Source organism: Schistocerca serialis, chromosome 2 (assembly GCF_023864345.2).
Source record: "Schistocerca serialis cubense isolate TAMUIC-IGC-003099 chromosome 2, iqSchSeri2.2, whole genome shotgun sequence".
Lineage (NCBI taxonomy): Eukaryota > Metazoa > Arthropoda > Insecta > Orthoptera > Acrididae > Schistocerca > Schistocerca serialis.
Genome location: NC_064639.1, coordinates 771,047,797 through 771,069,508, shown reverse-complemented (window position 1 = coordinate 771,069,508; position 21,712 = coordinate 771,047,797). Strand labels below are relative to the sequence as shown.

Here is a 21,712-nt window from a genome sequence, read left to right as displayed (position 1 = left end):
CATTTGGTGGTGATCGTGTGCTCAGCCGCCACTTTCATCATATTTGGCCGCCCAGGTCCCCAGACCTCAGTCCATGCGATTATTGGCTTTGAGTTTACCCTAAGTCGCAAGTATATCGTGATCGACCGACATCTCTAGGGATGCTGAAAGACAACATCCGACGCCAATGCCTCACCATAACTCCGGACATGCTTTACAGTGTTGTTCACAACATTATTCCTTGACTACAGCTATTGTTGAGGAATGATGGTGGACATATTGAGTATTTCCTGTAAAGAACATCATCTTTGCTTTGTCTTATTTTGTTATGCCAATTATTGCTATTCTGATCAGATGAAGCGCCATCTGTCGGACATTTTTTGAACGTTTGCATTTTTTTGGTTCTAATAACACCCCATGTCATTCCAAGCATGTGTGTCAATTTTTACCTCTCTATCTACATTATTCCGTGGTTTATTAAGTTTTCCAATTTATACGGACTTTTTGATCACCCGGTATATCCATTGTGTCTGAGGGTCCAGCAAGATCTATGTCCTCAACAGACGCCAGAATCTCCACCTCATCCACAGACACAGAGCTTGTAGGTAGCGGTGGTGTGGGTACCACCACAATTCCCTTGGTCTTGGGGATCTTCTTTTTGGATGTCTCTAGCTGCTCTGAGTTTCCCTGACTGGGAGGACTTCACTGACTCAGTCTCCGAGACAGAAGCCCTACGACCAGCTGCTTCTGGGCTCTTCAGCCACTGGCAGGTGTCATCTTTCCCACTAGCAGAAACCTGGGAAAGGACCCCTTCCTAGCGAGAGAAGCCAAGGATGACTTACACTTCTCTGGTGCAGAAGCGGGGACTGATATCCCTGATGTTTGTATGTGGAGGGGGGGGGGGGGGGGGGGGTTGTTGCTCCCAAAGTAGGTGGTGCAGGAGCAACAGGGAGGGAGGTGCTCCCCACCATTAAGGGGGCAGGTGTAGTCTTCTGGCTCTGAGAGGTGACGGGGGTTAGTGGAGCTGATGGGGCTAGAACTGTTGTAGCGGTGGCGTAAGATGATGTCACACACACAGGATGTAGGCATTCAAATTTCCTCTTAGCCTCAGTGTAGGTCAGCCAGTCCAGGGTCTTGCACGCCATTATTTTCCTTTTTTTCTGGAGAATCCCGCAGTCAGGCGAGCAAGGCGAATGGTGCTCTTCGCAGTTCACACAGATGGGAGGTGGGGCACATGGAGTATTGGGATGTGATGGGCATCCGCAATCTCGACATGTGATGCTGGAAGCACAGCAGAAAGACATATGGCCAAACTTTCAGCATTTAAAGCATCACATTGGGGGAGGTATATAGGGCTCTACATAACAGCAGTAGACCAACACCTTGACCTTCTCGGGTAATGTATAACCTTCAAAGGCCAAGATGAAGGCACTGGTGGCAATCTGATTATCCCTCGGACAGTGGTGGATACACCAAACGAAATGTACATCTTTCCGCTCTAAATTGGCACACAGCTCATCGTCAGACTGCAAAAGAAAGTCCCTGTGAAATATGATACTCTGTACCATATTTAAACTCTTATGGGGTGTGATGGTTACAGAAACATCCCTCAGCTTCTCGCAAGCCAGTAACGCCTGTAACTGGGCAGAGGATGCTGTTTTGATCAAGACTGATCCAGATCTCATTTCGGACAGGCCCTCCACCTCCCCAAACTTTTCCTCTAAATGCTCAACAAAAAACTGAGGCTTCATCTTCACGAAACATTCCCTATCAGCTCTCAAACACACAAGGTACTGGGATGAGTAAGAGCCACTGCCATTCTTAGCCTGACGTTCCTCCCATAGTGTGGCCAGGGAGGGGAACGATTTGGAGTCATATTTCTGTGTGTTGAATTGAGCCCATGAATGCTTAGAGACTGCTGGTGTTTGACCACCAGCAAGAGATGATGTACTACACTTCCTTGTGTGTCATCTGCCCTGATGCCACCCACTCCGGCCAGGGGCCCTCTCCACGGGCACCACCCACCCGCAGCAAAGGCCACCTGACAGGATGGCCATTGCCGGGAGTCCCGATGCTCCAGGGTGACAGGCATCTACTCCTTGGCATACGTGGGGAGTTAACAGTGCAGGCATCAGCAGAGGGATATCTGTGTGGTCAGGGGACTATAACCAACAGGGTATATGGCTGCCCCACCACAACGGACTGGCTAACATGCTGGATATCAAGTACAACCAAGCAAACAAATCCATTATCGTCAGTGCAGGAAACAACATTGCACAGTTGATGGATAAATATGCACCTAGGAGGGTTGGGTTACCTCGCCCAACAGTTGGAGAATGAGCAGAAGTGCAGACCCGCGTCGACAAAGGACGCGATAGGCCTCAGCGCATGATGGACATTATGCACCATGAAAGGTGCCCTTCGCAAATTGGCTTGCTCTTCGGGAAAATTTTGAAAAATGGAGATCAAACCCTACACGGGGCCATCACATAAAGGCTGAAACATGTGAGATTCCTTTTAGTCCCTCTTACGACAGGCAGGAATACCTCAGGCCTATTCTAACCCTCGGACCCGTAGGGGATGCCAATGATGTATGAATAATTTAACAGGCCCAGTATCGTCTGGTAAAACTTAGCACCTACTACAGGACAAGCCCATTAATATGGTATCCAGCAGTCTGGTATATTCAATAATCCAGCACTGCTTCATTCATATTGAATATTTTGGATGCATTCAGTGCAATTCGGCCATGCTCGGCTGTGGTCAACAATTTTAAGTCATGTAGCGCCAACAATTGTTTTAGTTACCGTTTAGACAGCCTCTGCCTTTCACCAATTTTCTACAGCAATTAAGGAGTGATGTTTTAATGTGTAAACACAATTAGCATTCTTCTGTGTCACAATTATAGTAGTATAAAAATGAAAACAATCAATTATTGATAAAATTATTTAGTTGGATAGACAAAAATCCACTCACTAAGTGGCAGCACAACACACACATAAAACATTGTTGTGACTGGCAAGCTTTTGGAGTCAGTGGCTCCTTCAGGCAGAACGGTTGAAGGGGCAGGAAGAAGGGTGAAGGAAAAAGGACTGGAGAGATCTAGAAAAAGGGGTAGAATTTGGGAAAGTCACCCAGAACTGCAAGTCAGGGGAGACTTACCGTACAGGATGAGAAGGAAAGACTGATTGGTGGAGACTGCATCGGACGAGATTTGAAAACCTGAGAACTCAAAGGTGGAAGACAGGGTACTATGCAAGACAGAGATCACTATTAAAATCTTGTGCATAAGTTAATAAGAGTGAAAAGATAAGTGCATTGTCTGTAACAGTGGTGGGGTATGGTGGTGAAAAATGGACGGAAAAGATAGTGAAAGATGTAGAAAACTACAACGGAGTAAAGCAGAGACTAGTTACAGTGAAGAAGAGCTGAGAAAGGAGAAATTAATGTACATTAAGGCCAGGTGGGGGATGAGAACCAAGGACATGTTTTAGGGATAGTTCCCACCTGCAGAGTTCTGAAAACTCGTGTCTGGGGGAAGAATCCAGATGGTACGTGTGGTAAAACAGGCTATGAGGTCACGAATGTCAAGTTGTAGAACATGCTCTGCAACAGGATACTTTGAGTTGCCTATGCCCATTCATCCTAATTGATAATTTGGCATTTTTGGTATTAGTCACATATAATCTTCTTCACCAAACAGCTCCAGATCTTCACATGTAACACCTGTCATCATCATACAATAACCAATTGCTGCCAAACCATGGTCCCCTGTGGACTAATTCGGTGAAAAGTGTGGTCAGCAAGCCACTCCAACAAGTGCAAAGCCTACCATATTTACTCGAATCTAAGCCGCACCTGAAAAATGAGACTCGAAATCAAGGGAAAGAAAACTTTCCTGAATCTAAGCCGCATGTGAAATTTCAGACTCTAAACTCAAGGGGAGAGAAAAGTTTTAGACCATCCCTCCGAATCGAAACAAAGTTGGTCCATTGTAACATGAGACATAATTGAGGTCGAATGAATGAAGATACAGCTACAGTAGTTTAGTTCGAGTCGTAAGCTTAACAGTTAAGCTTTATGAAGTAGCCATTGCTGTGTGTCAGGCACTCCGTCCGTATTTATACAGGTACCCTTCCTTTTTCACGTGCTTCGTCTGGTTTGAATTGATTGCTTATTTTGGTTTGATCTGATAAGTGATGTTCTCTTTGTTATAGGTGTTTACATCATTCTAAGCTGAAAATGCACTATTGTACTGTGTAATGCATTGTTTGTCGCATTCTGATAACGAGAGTTTACGAACTGTTGCCGCTCGTGGCATGGCTTGCTTTTTATACGTGCTACCAAGGCTTAGAATTTAAAAAAATTAAAGAAAAAAGAGAGGAATTCTCACATAAGCGAATCAACAGCAGGAGAGTGCTATTTGTTGTTACTTACACTGCTGCTTTCTTTGATAATAATCAACAAGAACCAAATAATAGACTGCGTACGATAGAAAATGTTCTGAACGCGAGTTTAGCAAAAATTTTTCTCCATTTGAAAATCTTTGCAGACGCCTCTTTAGTACATTACATTCTGCACAGAAATTAAGAGTCATCTTAGATTTAAAAAATATAGTCAGTTGCCGTGCTTCATTTCTGACTGTATCACTATTCAGCATCAGAATAATACGAATATAAACATGACATGATGTGTATATTCTTCCGCGTTTGCTGTTGTCTCACTCTAGTTTCGTAGTTTATTAGGCAGACAGGATTTAAATGAGATAGCAGCAAACACAAAAGAATACATGGCATAATGTTTACATTCTTCTACCTTTTCTTTTAATTTATTTACTGACGCGTAGGTTTGGGTGCCAGTATTTTATCTTTGTGGTTGCAAAGCATGCCTGTGTAGCTCTACATATATGCGACGACAGAAGTTGTGGTGGCACCTACCAACATTTTTCAGAACTTCCGCTTACTTTGCACTCGATTCTAAGCCGCAGGCGGTTTTTTGGATTACAAAAACCAGAAAAAAGTGCGGCTTAGATTCGAGTAAATATGGTAGTTCAATCTCAACCTGCATCTGCTACGATTCAATATTATTCACCAACTGAATGGATAATCTGAATCTGTTTTGAATACAGCAGGGTGTATGTTTGCATGACCGGGATCTCCTCCCAAACCCTTTGGCACAGAAATAGCAGGCCTCATGAGCATCACCATTGACAGGTGGGTGGGTGGGTTATAGCCTCCAGGCTCTAATAGGAATGGAGATACAGGCAAGTATGTGTTTTTCCAGTCCCTGCCATACAGACTACCTTGTATGACAGGCATGTTGTGAAGGAATGGCATTGACCTGCTAAATCAACCTGCTCTGCAAGGCAGCCTACACGTCAATGGCAAGAAACGGTTTTCTGGGCTCTCACATATAGGCTGCCCTGCATACCAATGTATTGTGGGGTTAGTATTGACCCAATTCATCGAACTGTGTTGCAAAGGCTACACATGCTGATAAGAATGGCATTGGATAGAGGGGTGCAAAGAGAGGGGAGGGGGGGGGGGGAGATGTATGAGGCAGGTGGAAAAGGAAGAGGGGGAGGTGAAGGTGAAAAGAGAGGAGGGGGGAGGAGGAGGACAGTCAGAGAGAGGGGGAGGAATAAATGGACAAGTAGAGGGGAAGGAGGATATGAAGAGACAGAAAAGGGTAAGGAAAAGAGAGAGAGAGAGAGAGAGAGAGAGAGAGAGAGAGAGAGAGAGAGAGAGAGAGAGAGAGGTAAAGGTGGGAGGATGAGGTGGAGAGACAGAGGGAGGAAGAGGTGGGCACAGAGAGGGGGGGGAGGAGATGTGTTCAGTATAAGTGTCGACTGCATAGGGTGCAAAGCCAGAGGGAAAAGGCTACCTATATATAGTCCAAAAGTGCAAGCAAGAGAACAGTCCGAGAACGATTATTTATTTGTATGCACATATTTTTCAGTATATGTTCACATGAGAACTCGGGCAAGATTAGTACCTCTTTCAACTGATAGGGACCAGTTTGCAGCCCGATCTAACGTAGGCTAATATGCTAGAAGTGTTGTCTATTAAACAGCATTTTGAAGCTTGAGAATAGAACTGAGAGCTTTCAGGAAAGTATTTATCCAGATACAGCTTGGTAAAAGTGATGTGATATGTAGTTAAAAAGTTTTACCTAACACCCCTACTTGATTGTCATAATAAGGTGCAGAAAATATTTGGAAAATGTGCCTCAAAAATACTGTGAAGACGCTTGATAGATATCATGGTTTTGACTTGCAACTGGCCATCAAAATAGTGATAGTGATAGTGATAGTGATAATAATAATAATAATAATAATAATAATAATAATAATAATAATTCAAAATGCAGAGCTAATAGGCCATTTCATGATATAAAACATTAGCTCACCTTTTCTTATAATCAAACAAATGATTAAACAATTCTTAAAACTCTTCACAACTGACCTTGGCATTGAAATCAGCTGCACCTGTGGCAGCTTTTGATGCCTGCGGGTTTAGTGCAACACCCCAAACAGCACCCTTATGACCCTCAAATGTGCCAATCCAGTCACCTGTGTCCCCCTGGCGTAGCATGGGCTTGCCATCTGTAAATAAAGTAGGAAAAGTTGTCACCACCAATATTAGTTGCAGCAGCAGCAATAGTAGTATTCCGATGAATTCAATGCAGTCAGTTTTAATATTACGGAACGGTTCCTGAATGCTCCCAAACTTCATCTGAAAGTGAGTAACTTCCAGTTACGTGTATTTAAGTGACACAAAAATGTAAACGATATAAGCTCTGTAATTTAAGGAACCTGCCCGTATGTGCGCGGCAATCTTGGCTACATCAAAGAGATAGTACTGAAGAGAGAGATACACTGCCTTCAGCAACCTGTAGTTCTGCATGCATATATTGCAACATATGAATGGAACTTCGAGATCAGGGAAACTGGAATGTTCTTAACACTGCCAACTGATATTTGGCAACAGAACTACAGGGAAATGTTAAGGTGATTTCTTAATTTCCAAGAAGCTTTAATGATAATCTGAGAACAAAAAGCAAATAACTGTTGAATACATTCACGATTCAGCTTACCACTGAAGATGCATATCTTGTTGCCACCATCCGGCAACAATATTTCTATGCTCCTGGTCAGGAGTGAAGAAGAAACAGCAACCAATGTACGAGGTCTATTTAAAAAAATCCAGGACTTTGGGCACAAAATTTTGCTATGCTTACCTTTTACTTATCATAGATGGTCTCCTTCGAAATACTCTCCTTCACAATTGATACACTGCATCCAATACAGTTTCCACTTCCAGAAGCTGTCTTGGTACACCTCGTGCTGGATGGCAGTAAGTGCCTTCTGCCAATTTTCTTCTATTTCGCCTATTGTTAGAAATCTTTGTCCTTTCAATGGAGTTTTCAACTTTGGAAATAAAAAGAAAGTCCACAGGGGTCAGATCTGTATGAGGCAGCACAGTGATTTCATTTTTTGTGCAATAGTCACGCACCAACAGAGATGAATGCGTGTGTGTGTTATCATGATGCAAGAGCCATGAATTGTCTTGCCACATTTCAGGTTGTTTCCTTCTCACCTTTTCTCGCAGACTTCGCAACTTGTCTTGATAGTACCATTGATTAACAGTTTATCCCTATGGCACAAATTCAAGATGAACTAATCCTTCAAAGTCAAAGAAAACTATCAGCATGGTTTTCACGTTTGACCTGACCTGGCAAGCCCTTTTTGGTCTTTGAGAACATTTCCCAGTCCCATTGTGAAGACTGAACCTTGGTCTCAACATCTTAACCGTAAACCCATATGTCACCATCAGTTATTACTCTCTTACAGAACATCTCATTCTCATTTGCATAACCCAAAAGCTCTTCACAGATTGCAAGGGAAAGTCCTTTCTTGTCTTAGCTCGTGAGCTGTGGGACGAACTTGGCAACAACGTGATGCATTCCAAGATGCTGTTTCAGGATTTCATGACATGATCCACCTGAAATGTTATGGTTTTCTGCAATCTCTCTGACAGACTTTGACTGACTGGCATGCACAATTTTGTTAATGGTCCTGACACGAGCGTCATTTGTAAATGTTGCAGGGCGCCCTGAATGAGGGACATCTTTAACTTCCGTCTGGCCATTTTTAAGCCGTGTGAAACTTTTGTAACACCGAAGGCTTCCTGCATCATTTGGTGTGACTGTCAAGGTTTTTTTGAGTGTCATGCAGATAATGCAGATCCTTGCTTCTCTAATTCTGCAATCTTGAAATTCATAAACTGCGAAGCACAACGTTCCACTCAATACAGCACCAAACAATAACTAACATACATACAAGAATGAAACTTCTGTAGTTACACATTACAAAACAGGCATGTGCAAGGATGCCAACCGCACTTCACTTCAACACACCACAGGTGCAAAACTATGAATTTTCCAGAATTTTTTGAACAGACCTCGTACACAAGCCTATGAAATATCTTCCACCTGGATTGGTAATGTACTATATTCTACTGCCATTCCTTGAATCAAGATCACCACCTTATAGGATAAATGTTTAATAACTGTATGATTAACTGTAAACACAGGCTTCTACGGCTATTGTCACTGTCAATAAAATTCTTCTGGGTTTGTGACAGCATTGTCAACTATAAAATTACGACGTTATGGTGACTATTGCACGATGCCATCTTCACGGTGTATTGCTAACTGCTGAATGGGCACTAATTTAATTACTTATATACTATGGAGGAGTGCTGTCATTGGATATGAAGGTGAGGAAAAGGGGTAGCAGGTGTTCTTTTATTGGTTATGCATTGTGTGTTGTCATTGGCAGAAATAGGTGTTTCACATTGGAGTTTCCTTTATTGCTTGCTATTGGTGGAAATCGGCGAATAGGGAATTGAGCGACAACTGCAGTGTAGTGCTGTTTACCAACTGCTTGGTATCGGCTAGGGTGCATCAGACTATGTACTCTCTGCCACTGTGGTCTATCGCATGCCTGTTGCTTTGCGAGAGATGTCCTCCTGCAAGGCTTTCACTGCTGGTAGTCAAGATGCTGGGAGTCGGTACCAGTCTTCTCTATTCATGATGTCAGGACACTTGGCTATTTCTACAGCCCCTCTGATCATCATCCTCAAGCTAAACTGTTTCATCAGTATGGGCGAGACTGGGCATTCAATAAGCACAAGATTATCTGAACATGGGAGATGTATCCATCTCAAACAAGGCAAGAAATCAGCGGTGGCAGAGCACCAGGGACAGTGCAGGATGAAGACTGAATTTCGAGAGGTCCACATACTGGCAAAACAGCCGTTTAGCTTGAGGGGGAAGATTAGAGAGACTATACAAATAGCAAAGCGATCTGACAACACAGATAGAGAAGACGGGTACTGACTCCCAGTGTCTTGGCTGCCAGCAGTGACAGCCTTACTGAACAGCATAAGCAACAGGCATGCGGTAGGCCACAGCGGCGGAGGGTACAACGAATCTGACGCGCCCTAGCCAATACTAGGCAGTTAGTAAATAGCGCTATGCTGCAGTCGCCGCACAATTCCCTATTTGCCAATTTCCACCAATGACAAGCAATACAGGAAATTCCAATGGAAAACGCCTATTTCTGCCAATGACATGTAACGCAAAGACCAACAAAAGAACACCCAATACCCTTCCTCCTCACCCTCGTATCCAATGACAGCACTCCACCATAGTATAAGTAGTTAAACTAGTGCCCGTTCAGCAGTTAGCAATACACCCGGAGGAAAGCGGCTTGCAATAGTTGCCGAAACATCGGAATTTTATAGCTGACAATGCGGTCAAAAACCCAGAAGAATCTTATTGACAGTGTACGTTTAACCTTTATTCTGACCCCCCCCCCCCCCCCCCACACACACACACACACACACACACACACACACACACACAGAGAGAGAGAAAATTCCACAAACTGAACAATACTATTTGCCTGACATGAATCATGGCTTGTCAAACACTGGCTCTCAGATTTATATACACTGATGACATTTACCTATTGGCTCAAAAGACCAATCTCTCTCAGGCGAACGACCTACACGAAGAACTGGATAATTATTTCCAGAGGTAGAAACTCAAACCAAACATACAGAAGACACAAGTGGTAGCATTTCATCTGAGCAACAAATACACAAACTACTGTCTGCAGATGATAATCAGATCCAATATATTACACTGTAACAGCATTCCAAACGTATATGGAAGTCACTTTGTGTAACTCCATCACCTACTGAAAGTACCTTGACAATCACTTGACCATTTTTACATTATTTTTGATTTTTTATATTTGATTAACCAATAATTGAGAAGTTCAAAACAGTTTTTTAAAGCATTTTTACCTTGCACCATTACAAAATGGTAGTCATTTTTATTTGTGAATTTTCAATTTGGAGACATTAGCATTAAGCTGAATATCTCTGCACTGTGTTAACTTACATCACTGCAACTAACATGATTGTTTTTACGAAAGTCTCCTCGACAACACGGTTTATTACCCAAAATACCCTAAATTCAGAAATAATCAAACTGACCGCTAAAGTTTGGTATTGACAATTTAGAAAACAGACTTTTTAGACCCAAAAATGACTACTGAAGAGTGCTTTATCAGAGTGCATTTTTTCTCTAGTTAGTTATCATAAACTATCAGCCTTATGTAGTAAAAGAACACTGACAAATGTTTCCTTACATTTTTATAAATTTTTGAAATTTGAAGAATCTTATTTTTTTTAAAGTTTGGAGCTAGTTATCTCGGGTGGGACTGAATATAAAAATTTGGTTTTTGCACATTTTATACACCCATACGATAGTAAAATACTGTAAAAATCACAACACTGATATTCGACTGTAAACAAAAATATGAATTTTTGAAAATGAGGCAATAATTCACATTATACTACGACTGATCTTACGGTTGTTGCCTATTGCAATTGTTTATTGTTTCAGTGTAATAAAATTTAGTTGTAATTTATATTTAGTTAACACTATCACCCTATATTAAGTTAGTGCTGTTTATTATAGTAAAATATTAAACAATAGGAACTTTTGTTTTAGTTCTATGTTGAAAAACTTGCCCACGTTTACATCTAAGTTTATTCTCAATTACATAGCACATTATTACATGTTCAAAATGATAAACATAAAACAAAAAAATGTGAACTTTCTCTACTGTTGAGAAGGCTACAGCTTTTTTTGCACGAGTTTAGTCCTCAAGAGAAGTGGGTACAGGAGCTCAGTGGACAGAATACCAGGTCTGTACGGAGCCCAGTAGTCAGTAACAATTCAGTACATGAACTGTTTACCCCCACTACATTTACTGTGCATAGCATTGTAGTTGTAAGTCTGCTCAGAAACCTCAGAATGGATGTACATACATAACTGAATGTGTAGGATATTAAATGAGCTATTGTCATGAGTGTATTTTTTATTAACTAATACAATTTTAAAATTTAACAATAAATAAATTTGAAAGACTAACTGGAATACAATAAAATAGATGAACAGTGCTCTATTGGACAGATAGAAAGTAAAGTACATCATAATAGAGTTTACGTTCAGTTTCAAAAATTTCAAAAAATGTTAATGAACTTGTTTAAATTACAAGTTAGTTCTTTGTATCATCAGTTTGTGAGTATCATGGGAAAAAATTTATTCTGAAGTACAATCACTATTTTTGGAAAAAAGTGCTCCGAGCCATTCAAAGTTAATGAAAAGCCAGTTATTAAAGGCTGGAGGCAAATAAAACTTTAATATTTTCCCTTGTTAAGTGTGAGTAAAACAGCTTCCTGAGTGAAACTTAATGCAATTCCTGGAAATTCTCTGGGCTCAAATTGTTACTGAAAAATATTTATCATGAATCCAGAACCAGAATCATGTAACCTTGTTAATGACATTTATATTCCTAATGGGGAAGCTATTAGCAAATTGGATTTTGCTTGTTTTAATTTAGAGGTACCTCCTGCTTTGAAAATAAGAAGAAAACTGAGTAGCTATTGAAAGCAAGGTGCAGTGAATTTAAGACAAAATTAGAAAAATTGTTAGAATTGTGCTTTAATAATGCAGATATCAACAGCAATTACAAAAAAGAAGAAAACCTACCTCCAAAGTCATCCCACACTGAATATTTGAGTTTATCAAGAAACTAAAAAGTAAGGGTTCAGTGACACAAAGACTAAAAAGTTAAAAATTTTAAGTTTGCTCCCTAATTCATGGTCAAGAGAAAAAATACACTTGTGTCCAAAATTAAAGCAACAACTGCTTTTACCCTGTACTGTGTCTCATTCACGATATAATCATACAAACTGTCAACAAATGTCTGTACAATCATGTTCCGCATGGAATATGGCATTCCGGGCAACAGACAACCACGCCAACGATAACATCATGGCACCTATCAAACGGTCTGGTGCTTGTTGGTTAGTCTCATGTCCACAATCACTGTGTACACAGTCACCACAGACAGTGCAGCATGGTGCATGAAGATGCCTATCAAAGTCTGTTGTGGAGGGCCTAGGAAGAAAGAAGCAGGACAGTCAGCCACAAATTGATGTTGCCCACTGGCTTAATGTGAATCATTCTGTTGTTTTTTGGATGTGACGACAGCTTGTAGAGGCCAAGACTGTATCCCAAATACCACAGCAGGGCCAACCACTTGTGACTTCTGAAAGAGAGGACCACTATTTGGCTTAGACAAGACAGTACCTCCTTAGTATTGCATGGCTACTGGCATCTGACCTCGCAGCATCCACTGAACGCAGTGTATCGTGACAAACAGTGTACAAAGGTTTTGGCAGAGTGGCTTTTATTGTCAGAGACCTGCTGTATGTGTACCTCCAACGCATCTTCACAGAAGGAAATGTTTAGAGTGGAGTCTTCAACAGGGCTCCTGGGTGGTCGAACAGTGGGCTAACATGCCTTTCACAGATGAGTACTGATTTCACCCAGACTGATTCTCGATGGATTCTCATCTGCAGGGAACATGGAACACAATTTCAGAATCCAAACCTGTGGAAAGAAACCAATATCGAGGAGGATACCTAATGGTGCGGGCAGTGATTATGTTGACCACTCTAAGCACCTCTTAATGAAATTGTACAGATGAACCAGCGAGTTTTAACTGCTGTCAGGTATTGTGATGAGATGTTGGGACCACATCTGTGGCTGTTCCGAGGTACTCTGGGCTCAGACTTCGTAATGATGGACAATGTTCCACATCACCAAGCACAGATGGTTGATGTTTCTAAGGAGACGGAAGATGCTGCACAGATGGTGTGGCCTGCTCGCTCTTCTGATTTGAATCAAATGGAACACGTCTGGGATGCACTTGGGACACGAGTTGCAACCACCAACCACACTCCAAGACGTGCAAACAGCTCTGCAGGAAGAATGAGCATAACTGCCTCAACATGAGACTGATGACATCATTCAAAGCATGCACCGTCTTCGTCAGAACTGTATTGCTGCCATAGGTGGTCACACCCATACTGAGCACATGAACCCGTTGTTGGAATGTGCATGCAAATCCGCAATGTTGGAAAAGAACATTTTTGTCTACCATTAGGGCGCATGATGCAGTTGTTTATGTGATGTATTTTTTTACATTGTTTCTACTTTACTAGCACCTGTTTATATTGTTTTGAGGCAAAATAAACCCACTTTGCAAAATTTCCATTTGTTGCTTTAATTTTGGACATCAGTGCAGTTCACGAGTTAAAAGTTTCTGATCGTTTAGTTAGACTATCTGAAATTAGTGAAGGAGAAAGGCATTCTTCCAGTTTTATGAAAGAAGAAAGGAGTAGGTATAAGTGAAGGAACAACTGTAAAGATCCAGCAGTTTTTTGAAGACAATGAAAACAGTAGAATCCATTTGCATTGCACATAGTATGCTTCTACCTACTCCTCACAGGAGGCATCAAGCTCTTGCTCAGTGACACACAGGGAAGCAGAAGATTCAAGCGCCCCCCCCCCCCCCCCCCCACACACACAACATAATCCAGCAATATTATACAATATGACTGAAAATACCATAAGTTTGTCACCCACTGCTGCCAATCTTGAGGCTGCCTGAAAATTGGAGTGGCTGTCTTCATCCCACCAAAGCTTACTGAGAGTTGAGCATACTTCCTTGTAGCACCTGGCATAAACTAAACTGCATTTGATGTGGGACAGGAAGATCTGCAGTTACTCTCCACAGATACGGACAGTGAAACTTCCAAGCTGTGACTGCAGTGAGGTCCGGCATACTGCGTCTTTCGTCGTTTCACTGAGTTCTTAGAAGATGTGCATTGGGCTGGTTCCGAAAAAATTGGATGGATGGAGAACCTGGACACTGCACTTTATTTTTTGTGGTTTAATTGGTTGTTTAAATCAGATAGGTTAGAGACTTTAAAAAGAGAAATAGATAAATTGGAGTTTGATTTCTGGGCATTGGTGAAAGATGTGGAGGGAGGAAGAAAGGGCTTCTCATCAGGTCAGTACAGTACAGGTTTATCAATACAAAATCAAACAGGTGTAATACAGGACCTGGCCTAGCAATGAGTAAGAAAATAGGAATACAGATAAGATATCATGAATAATGGACAACAAAGACTGCAGTACCAACATCAGCTTTGATCCGTGACGTCATCAAGATGGTGATAACTGCAACCATGGCATCACACATTACTCACTCAAACAGAAACAAACAACATGAAAAATATTTAATTGCAGAAATAACAAAACTAAAATGACAATTGGGAGAATTAAGGTGTACTGGGAAAGGACAAACTAAGCACACACCAATCATAACAACATATACATACCACAACAAATACTAATACAAAAACCGACCACACAAAAACCTCAGCAATCAATGAAACCACAATAGCAGAAACCTGAAAAAAGCTGCTATCAAAAATTTCACTTAACCTATAATGCTCAAACAAAGCCAACAACATGAATAAACGACAACCAGCAGAACTAGCTATTATCAAAACATAAACAGAGCAAAATGACATTCCAAGATACTCATCACTATAAACTGCTAAATATGGGCTTCAAGTTCTGATCAAGAAACACCATAAATACCCACATCTCAAACTTACATAAACATACTATACTCATTTTTAAAAAAACACTCAAAGACAACTGAGAAATAAATCTAGGCTGGCAACCCCCCCCCCCTCCCCACACACACACACACACACACACACACACACACACACACACTAAGATAACCATTACAGAAAACCCATGGCCACCTTACTCCGCCCCCATTTCAACACCATTCACCAACCAACTAAAGCCCTTCTCCAACACAATATCCATTTAAAATAATAATAATAATAATAATACCAACATCATTCATAACTTTGCAGAGGGGGTTTTCCAAACAAAACAAAATTTTCACCCGAACAATAACTCAAACTACATTAACGAACTTTCCTCCCTTCTTCCCATAAATTTAACTAACGAACATGTATCCTTTTCCAAAAGCATCAAAAAAGACAATAGCTGTCAGGAAATCTCTTCTTTCAATAGTACTTATCACCAGGAGACCATACAGGAGAAGAAGAGTGCCCCTATCAACCTCCAAATATCATCATGACAACATGGCAATACTCGGCCCTGGTTCGAGAAGCAACTACTTTGATTCATTTCATAAATTTCCCACACTGCTGACACCTCACACACACCACCAAAAGGCTGTATAATGGAGAAATTTAATTGTAACAGCCATATAATTGTCCATCATAGCAATAACAAACAAGCAGTAAATTTAGTCACATGGTCCATTCCTAGTAGCAAATGGGGAAAAAATTTGAAACCATTAACATGGACTAACAATCTCAAAAGTGAAAACAAATCAGCAACAACTAATAACACTAAAATAACTTGCTGATAAGCTAATAAAGTCAAACTGATGAAGGATAGGCACCCAGCAATTTGTTGCAAAACCACTGTTTTTATTATTCTTGGATATCCATATTTTAGCTATAAATAGCCATCTTCAGTGCTAAAATACAAAGAAATTACAGAATCAGTTTACATAAGAAATAAATAAAAAAGACCATGTTATACAACAGCAATGATCCAATCTAGTCAACAGACCATCCAAGAAAATCACACCAGCTATATGTTATCATATGACTTTACTGGGGTATAGGTAGAATGAAACTGAAGTGGTTGCTTACAACTACGGCAGCCTCAGTTGCATCATGTATGAATAATGCCCTCTGCATTACAAAAATAATTAACCTCCTTTCATTCCAATGTAATAGTTTAAGCCTTTTTTAATAAATAAAGTCAGCAAGTATATTTGACTATCACCTTAAAATAAATCAGGAAACGCTGATTTACAATGTGTTTGTTCATATAATAGTGGCGAAGTGATCCACTAAATCTTATGCAGAAGATTATTCACATGTTCTGACAACTGTCCTATACAGAATTATTACATCACATTAGATTTCTTTTTAAGATCACCTTGATAAAATTTAGTTTCACATCAATATGAAACTCATCCAAGCTAAAATCTAGCATAGTTGCCCATATCATAATAATTAAGCGACAAATTAAATAATTAATATAAAAGAAATACAAAAGTTCATACATATTGTTTTTATGAAGATTTGTTAACATTGTAGTAAAATACTGAATATCAACATGACTTGTTTAATTTAGCCAAACAGATTTAATAAAAACACACAGATGTCCTCCATTGACAAATTTCTTATATAACGTATGGTGTAGATCCAAGTGTGATACTTGCAAAGAACAATATAATAAATCATCATATCTAGACCGAATGGTGTTTTACTTATTTGATGGTAAAACTGATATAACGTTGGATAGTACCAACTTAATGGAAGATAAGACAGTCCACTGACAAAAAGTTACATTTTCACGTACTAGTGTTATGTCAGGTCAAAATTTCTATATTAGTTTCCTTCTGGGTCCTGCCTCAAAGCAGGAGACAGACCACCGAAGAGTTCCCAAAACCTGCTTCACTTTATCAATTCTTGCTCACTGAGCAGGTGAACACAAGATGACCTCAGATGGCAGTGTAACTCTCTCCTCCAGGAGGTCATGAATCTGCCATTCTCAAGCTACATCTGTGAACTATATCCCAGCTATACAAAGATACACTCACCAAATCTGATCTCAAATCTTATACCTGTCTGTCCCTCCTAATAGAAATCACAATCTGGAAATTCCATCCTGGACACACCTGATTCGCATTGCACTTTTATCAACATAATTAGACAAAACATATCCAAGGTTGTTTGTAGTTGAAAAGGAAACCTTTACATGCTGTTTTTCAAAAACCAAGGCTATTTTTGTGCTAAAGCTGCCACAGTACAGCAAGCAAATGTATTTGTTATTTTTATCTTCCATTTTATTGTTACCTACAGGTTCTATTTACATTCTGGCTTCGGCTGCCCGAGACTGGTCATGTATGTGTGACTTGTATCTGCGTGAGTGAGTGTATGTTGTTTATTTTCAATGAAGGCCTTGTTGGTCGAAAGCTCACTTTCAGACAGTGTTTGTTGTTGTGGTGCCTATTGCGACACTGTAAATTGGCATTTCTTGATGTATTTTAGGGTGATAGGCAAAAATACTTGCTGGCTTTATTTATTTTAAAAAGGCTTAAACTCCTACATTGGAATGAAAGGGATTAGTTATTTTTGTAATGCAGAGGGCTTTACTTATACTACGTTACACAAACTGTGGCTGCTGTAGTAGTTGTAAACAACCACCTCAGTTTCCTTCTCCCTACACATCAGTAAAGTCATATGGTGACGTGTACTGGTGCGAGTTTGTTGAAAGGTAAATCACACAAATGGTGAGTTGACTAGAATGGATCACTGCTATTGTATAACAAGGTCTCTTACTTATTTTTTTAAGTAAATCAATTCTGAGTCTGTAACTTCCTTGTATTTTAGTACTGAAGACAGCTTTTATAGCTGAAATCTGGATATGCAAGAATAATAAAAAACCAGTGGGATTGTGACATTGTTGTGTTCCTGTCCTTCCTTAAATTGATTTACAGACACTGTGTACAATGACTGGTTTACTAAAACCACCCTAAAATTTATTTATGGTTGCCATGCACAATGGTATCAAAATCTATCAAAAGCAGACTCCAAAACACGTAGTAACACAAAGTGCTATGTCCAGTGCTGCACTAACTTATCTCACACAGAATTTAGAAACACAAACATCCAACATTAGAGTGTGCCACCACTTACTCCAACACATCATCTATGCACATGATCCATTTTAATGACTCCACACTCCAATGACACCACACAAAACAACACAGTTACAATGATCAGCCAGAACATTATGACCACCTATTTAATAGACAGTATGCCCACCTCTGGCATGGATAACAGCTGCGACGCTTTGTGGCATGGACGCAGTGTGGCCTTCGTAGATCGCTGGAGGGAATTGGCACCACAACTGCACACACAAGTCATCTAATTCCAGTAGACTCCAGGGAGGGGGCAATGAGCTCTGATGCCACGTTGAATCACATCCCAGATGTGTTCGATTGTGTTCAGATCTGGCGAGTTACAGGGCCAGCACATAAAATGGAACTTGCCACAGTGTTCCCAGAATCACTCTATCACACTCTTGGCCTTGTGACACGGCACATGATTTTGTTGCAAAATGCCACTGCTATTGGGAAAAATGATTGTCATGAAGGGGTGTATGTGGTCTCAGTGTACAATGTTCCCTGGCTGTCATGGTGCCTTGCATGAACTCCACTGGGCCTATGGATGTCCATGTGAATGTTCCCCCAGAGCATAATCGAGCTGCCGCCAGCTTGTCCCCATCCCGCAGTACAATTATCAAGAAGCTGTTCTCCTGGAAGACGAAGGACTCAATTTCTCCCATCTGTATGACGAAGGTACTGGGCTTCAAGACTCTGCAACACTTTGCCACTGGGCCAACGTCCAGTGCTGACAGTCACTTGCCCATTTCAGTTGTAATTGCCGATGCAGCGTTAACACTGGCACATGCACAGGCCATCAGCTGCAGAGGCCCATCAATAGGAGTGTTTGGTGCATTGTGTGTTGTACTCTGCCCAGCATTAAAGTCCAATGATGTTTTGCCATAGTCCCCCACCTGTCCTGTTGTACCAGTCTGCCCAGCCAATGAAGTCCGACATCTGTAATGAGGGATGGTCACCCAACCCAATGACATGTGGATATGGTTTCACCTTGGTTTTGCCACATATTGAAGACAGTCACCACAGCACTCCTCAAACACCCAAAAAGTTGTGCAAGTTTCTGAAATGCTCTTGCTGAGGTATCACAACATGCCTTTGGTCACACTCAGACAGATCATAAACCTTCCCCATTCGACACGTGGACAATACGCTCACTGATACTACATGCACCGTGCATGTGTCTGACTAGCAGTCATTCCTTGCCAGCTGATGCTGCTATCACTTGGACAGGTCTATATTGATGGTAGGCAGGTGGTCACAACATTACGACTGATCGTGTATGTCAGGGGTCCAAGACAAAGTGTGGTACCAAAAACTTTGGTTGGTCCAAGCAGCACAGTGAACACATTACAAAGTCAAGAAAGACACGACGCCAACACACACACACACACACACACACACACACAAGATGATGAGACTTACCAAACAAAAGCGCTGGCAGGTCGATAGACACACAAACAAACAAACATAAACATACACAAACATACACACAAAATTCTAGCTTTAGCAACCAACGGTTGCTTCGTCAGGAAAGAGGGAAGGAGAGGGAAAGACGAAAGGATGTGGGTTTTAAGGGAGAGGGTAAGGAGTCATTCCAATCCCGGGAGCGGAAGACTTACCTTAGGGGGAAAAAAGGACAGGTATACACTCACACACACACACATATCCATCCACACATACACAGACACAAGCAGACATTTGTAAAGGCAAAGAGTTTGGGCAGAGATGTCAGTCGAGGCGGAAGTACTGAGGCAAAGATGTTGTGGAAAGACAGGTGAGGTATGAGCAGTGGCAAATTGAAATTAGCGGAGATTGAGGCCTGGCGGATAACGAGAAGAGAGGATATACTGAAGGGCAAGTTCCCATCTCCGGAGTTCTGACAGGTTGGTGTTAATGGGAAGTATCCAGATAACTCAGACGGTGTAACACTGTGCCAAGATGTGCTGGCCGTGCACCAAGGCATGTTTAGCCACAGGGTGATCCTCATTACCAACAAACACTGCCTGTGTCCATTCATGCGAATGGACAGTTTGTTGCTGGTTATTCCCACATAGAAAGCTTCACAGTGTAGGCAGGTCAGTTGGTAAATCACGTGGGTGCTTTCACACGTGGGTCTGCCTTTGATCGTGTATACCTTCCGGGTTACAGGACTGGAGTAGGTGGTGGTGGGAGGGTGCATGGGACAGGTTTTACACTGGGGGCAGTTATAAGGGTAGGAGCCAGAGGGTAGGGAAGGTGGTTTGGGGATTTCATAGGGATGAACTAAGAGGTTACGAAGGTTAGGTCGACGGCGGAAAGACACTCTTGGTGGAGTGGGGAGGATTTCATGAAGGATGGATCTCATTTCAGGGCAGGATTTGAGGAAGTCGTATCCCTGCTGGAGAGCCACATTCAGAGTCTGATCCAATCCCGGAAAGTATCCTGTCACAAGTGGGGCACTTTTGGGGTGGTTCTGTGGGAGGTTCTGGGTTTGAGGAGATGAGGAAGTGGCTCTGGTTATTTGCTTCTGTACCAAGTCGGGAGGGTAGTTGCGGGATGCGAAAGCTGTTTTCAGGTTGTTGGTGTAATGGTTCAGGGATTCCGGACTGGAGCTGATTCGTTTGCCACGAAGACCTAGGCTGTAGGGAAGGGACCGTTTGATCTGGAATGGGTGGCAGCTGTCATAATGGAGGTACTGTTGCTTGTTGGTGGGTTTGATGTGGACGGACGTGTGAAGCTGGCCATTGGACAGATGGAGGTCAACGTCAAGGAAAGTGGCATGGGATTTGGAGTAGGACCAGGTGAATCTGATGGAACTAAAGGAGTTGAGGCTGGAGAGGAAATTCTGGAGTTCTTCTTCACTGTGAGTCCAGATCATGAAGATGTCATCAATAAATCTGTACCAAACTTTGGGTTGGCAGGCCTGGGTAACCAAGAAGGCTTCCTCTAAGCGACCCATGAATAGGTTGGCGTACGAGGGGGCCATCCTGGTACCCATGGCTGTTCCCTTTAATTGTTGGTATGTCTGGCCTTCAAAAGTGAAGAAGTTGTGGATCAGGATGAAGCTGGCTAAGGTAATGAGGTAAGAGGTTTTAGGTAGGGTGGCAGGTGATCGGCGTGAAAGGAAGTGCTCCATCGCAGTGAGGCCCTGGATGTGCGGAATATTTGCGTATAAGGAAGTGGCATCAATGGTTACAAGGATGGTTTCTGGGGGTAACAGACTGGGTAAGGATTCCAGGCGTTCAAGAAAGTGGTTGGTGTCTTTGATGAAGGATGGGAGACTACATGTAATGGGTTGAAGGTGTTGATCTATGTAGGCAGAAATACGTTCTGTGGGGGCTTGGTAACCAGCTACAATGGGACGGCCGGGATGATTGGGTTTGTGAATTTTAGGAAGAAGGTAGAAGGTAGGGGTGCGGGGTGTCGGTGGGGTCAGGAGGTTGACGGAGTCAGGTGAAAGGTTTTGTAGGGGGCCTAAGGTTCTGAGGATTCCTTGAAGTTCCG

The 21,712-nt window shown here is 41.7% G+C and overlaps 1 protein-coding gene across 1 annotated transcript in view; it reads right to left on the bottom strand.

The window, feature by feature from the left end:
• Positions 1–21,712, bottom strand: part of LOC126457993 (serine-threonine kinase receptor-associated protein) — a 76,171-nt gene that overhangs the window by 42,632 nt on the left and 11,827 nt on the right. The window contains exon 2 of the mRNA XM_050094760.1: positions 6,444–6,583. Coding sequence (XP_049950717.1) covers positions 6,444–6,583 — 140 coding nt within the window. The remainder of the gene's footprint in view (positions 1–6,443; positions 6,584–21,712) is intronic.